General features: G+C 39.7%; 1 protein-coding gene across 1 annotated transcript; it reads right to left on the bottom strand.

Moving 5' to 3' along the window:
- Nucleotides 1-451: 451 nt before the first annotated feature.
- Nucleotides 452-2,158, bottom strand: LOC128438950 (perforin-1). Its single transcript, XM_053421728.1, has 2 exons — nt 2,026-2,158; nt 452-969 (listed from the first exon to the last, which is right to left on the bottom strand). The coding sequence occupies exon 2, from the start codon at nt 953-955 to the stop codon at nt 569-571; it is 387 nt and encodes a 128-aa protein (XP_053277703.1). The 5' UTR covers nt 956-969; nt 2,026-2,158; the 3' UTR covers nt 452-568.
- Nucleotides 2,159-3,741: the final 1,583 nt, after the last annotated feature.

Raw genomic sequence — 3,741 nt, 5'->3', positions numbered from 1 at the left:
ATCATGGAGGAATACTTTGCCATAATTTTAGAATGACAAGTGCTACATAAAAAATGGGGAATAATTTGTGTTCTGAGCTACAGCCTCGTGTCTGGAAGTCGAACACTCTGACCTCCATCTTGTGATCTGATGCTATTCTGTTCTGTTTGGTCTCTCAATCATTTTGAGGTTTCAACTTTCAGATGTTAAATTGAAATTTACAGCAGACATGACCCACTGCTTCCTACACAGTTTCATGCGGTGGAAAACATTCTGATAAGTGTGGGTTTCTTCAGTTATATGGGATGAATGCATGAGAGGGGTGACATATATATGTATGCAAAAATAATCAATCTCACTGAAGAAATGGGAAATGTGTGTAAAAAACTATTTTGCTGCTCTCCATAGATATTTTGCAATATTAAACTGATTCACTTCCACAACATGATGATAATGAGTAATCACACAGAGACAAACTTTTTTCAGAACAGTTTATTGTTCATTTTCAAACTGGGAAAAAGGTATAAAATACCCAATGATTCAGTGGGACGTGTTCTGATCTGTTCACTGTATCTGCCCGATGATTGTCTCAGTTGAGGGTGTAGGTGTATTGGAAGAGGCCACCTTTATCCAAGTAGCAGTCGATCTCATGGGTTCCTTTATTGAGCTGACGCTGGCAGACTCCAAGCAGGTCATCAAAGATCAGGTCCTCATCGTGAACCTCCAGCCTCAGTATGTCGTTCTGCTGGGCCATGGGGTCGGAGAACTCCTCGTCCCACCAGGGGTTGGGATTGTTCTTACGGACAGATGTCACACCCAGAGAGGCAGAGGCACAGAACACCTTGACGTAGCCGTCTGTGATTCCAAAGATGTCAGAAGGAAGACCACTTGCCCGCATGTTGAACAACCTGAGCTGGGCTTCAGCCACAGTCAGACTGCACAGGAGCAGCAGGAGGAGAGGAAGACTGGAGGCCATGGCTTCACAGGCAGCTGTGGAGGAGGAACAGCTTTTCAATCTGGGATAACATCTAACATCAACTCTCATATGGACCAAAAATATGAAGCCTTAGATAATATGAAACAGGAAACAGTAAGTTAATCTACAACACATACACATATGCTGCATAGGACTGAAATGTCATGTAGAACCTGGGTTACTGAAGAAAAGCATCTGTGTCAACCCCACACGACTCATGAATCATGACTTATGACTCAGGGAAAGGTCAGAGGTCAGGGGGGAGTTACATCATGTTTAAGAGAACAGAGTGAGAAAAAGTAGCCTGATAACAGCTGGGTTTGTTTGGACGGTTCTTCCATTCATTGCCAACTTATCTCTCATTTCCATTCGCCACCATCTTTTCTCTAATCGTCCCACTTACGGTCACCCCAAATGTATCCATCACCCAGTTTGCTTATATCATGATAAGTTACCTATTAGGTCCTGTTAAAAGAATGAACTCTAAACTCTTAACCTTAAAGATGGGTTCAAACTCTTCGTCATGAGGCTGAGAGAGAAGGTTCCCTTTGTTTAGTTACTTCATTAAAAATCTGTTATTATCATAAGATGACAGCATGGTTTTTAAACGTGATAATTTTGTCTTTAGAAAAAATTGATTCTTGGTTGTTTTACACAAACACATACATTAACAGTCATATTTAAAATTTAGGTATCGTTTAATTTCAGTCGGAGTTGCAGACATCAGGTTTGTCTCAAACAAATGTACTGAGAATGTTGGGAAATGCAACAAAGTTTTGTTAAAAGTAAGAGTTGTAAGTATTAGAGAGAAGACTAATTTAAAAGCATGTTTCATCCAGCAAGTAGAGGGATGTCAAAACATCATGTGATCAAATAAAAAAAAAAAAAAAATCCCTAATAGCTACTCTTTTAATTTCTGTTCCTATAAAATGATTCAAAGTCTGTTTTCAGAATTCATACCTAAGAGGATGAAAGGTGACAAAGACACAGAGCAGAAATGGTCTAAAGCTTGAAAAAATGAAAACACAAATCCACACTAATCTAAATCACAGTGACAGTAAAAATCGTACCTGTAGTCTTGACTGCTTTGACTGTGTGTAGCTCAATATGGTGTCAAAGGCAGGTGGAGCTAATATCAGCTTCACGTCACCCGCCCACAACAACACAACCTGTTACACTCTCAGCATTACATAACACAACACCACTAGATTTTTTTCTGGCTCATTGCTCACCAAAACCGCCCCCATGAAGGTCAAAGACCCCAAATATTCCAGACAAAAAAGGATTTCACTAAGTTGTAGTTGGTCACATGGTCACAGTGTATTTACTCCCGATAACACAAAGCTGTCGATATTGTTTTAACTCCCACAAATCAAATATTGGGAACATATTATTTGACATGATCGAATTTCAATCTACAAGTGTTTAAATATATTGTTTCCTGTCCTGCAATGCTGTTGGGCTTGGGTAAGGTCGAGACTCGTCCCCTGATCGACAGCGATTTGTTTCAATGCATGAACAAAGGCATGGAAAAAGACGACTGCAGGCTGCTAAACATGAGTATAAACAAAGCTGGATTCATACATGTGAAGTACTCTGTTTCATGCAGACTTTGGAAATGTTTTTTGATGAAGGAAACCTTCTCGACTTGTGTATGATGCTGTGTTCACACCAAACATGAAGGAATTTCCGTTTCATGGTCCTCATACAAGTTTGGCCTTAGGATAAGGTCACGGCCAAACATATGGAAATGAGAAGTGAATTTTTTCGGCTGCCCGACGTGACTGATGAAAAAAGATGGTGTCTCTGCATTGACTTTGTATGTAATCTCATCGCCCATCGCAAATGTGCTTTGTATTTGGAGTGAGTGCAGCCTGATGGATACACACAAAGTCAAAAAAACTGTTTGATGTCTGTTTACAAGAAATCTCTACGAGGCCTCTTTAGGTTCCCAGTGGACCAGTTTTAACACTGACTGTGTGAATGAGCAGAGAGACCTGAATATGAAGCATGTGGATAAACTCGGCCACATAGTTTATAACTAGTGAAGCCACAGGGGGGACATACTGGAGGAATACTTTGCCATAATTTTAGAACGACAAGTGCAACATAAAACATGGTGAATAATTTGTGTTCTGAGCTACAGCCACGTGTCTGGAAGTCGAACACTCTGACCTCGACCTTGTGTTCTGATGCTATTCTGTTCTGTTTGGTCACTCAATAATTTGAGGTTTCAATTTTAAGCTGTTAAATTGAAATTCACAGCATACATGACCCACTGCTTCCAACACAGTGTCAGAGGTGGAAAACATTCTGATAAGTGTAGGTTTCTTTAGTTATATGGGCTGAATGCAAGACATCTATAGCACTTCTGTCCGTCCTGGGAGAGGGATCCCTCACATGTGGCTCTCTCTGAGGATTCTACGTTCTTTTTACCCTGTTAAAAGGGTTTTTAGTAGTTTTTCCTTACTCTTGTTGAGGGTTAAGGACAGAGGATATCACACCATGTTAAAGCCCTATGAGACAAATTGTGCTTTGTGAATATGGGCTATACAAATAAAATTTGATTGATTGATTGATTGAAATAAACAATCTCACTGAAGAAATGGGAAATGTGTGTAAAAATGAACTGGAACTCATACTGTCTTTTGTTGCTCTCCATAGACTTGTGTAAGGTTCATACGGAATTTATTATACTTAGCACTGTTTAAGTTTTTACATTTTGCAATATTAAACTGATTCACTCCCACAACATGATGCTTATGAGAAAGCACACAGAGACAAAC

Source organism: Pleuronectes platessa, chromosome 4 (assembly GCF_947347685.1).
Source record: "Pleuronectes platessa chromosome 4, fPlePla1.1, whole genome shotgun sequence".
Lineage (NCBI taxonomy): Eukaryota > Metazoa > Chordata > Actinopteri > Pleuronectiformes > Pleuronectidae > Pleuronectes > Pleuronectes platessa.
This window is presented reverse-complemented; position numbering and strand designations above follow the sequence as displayed.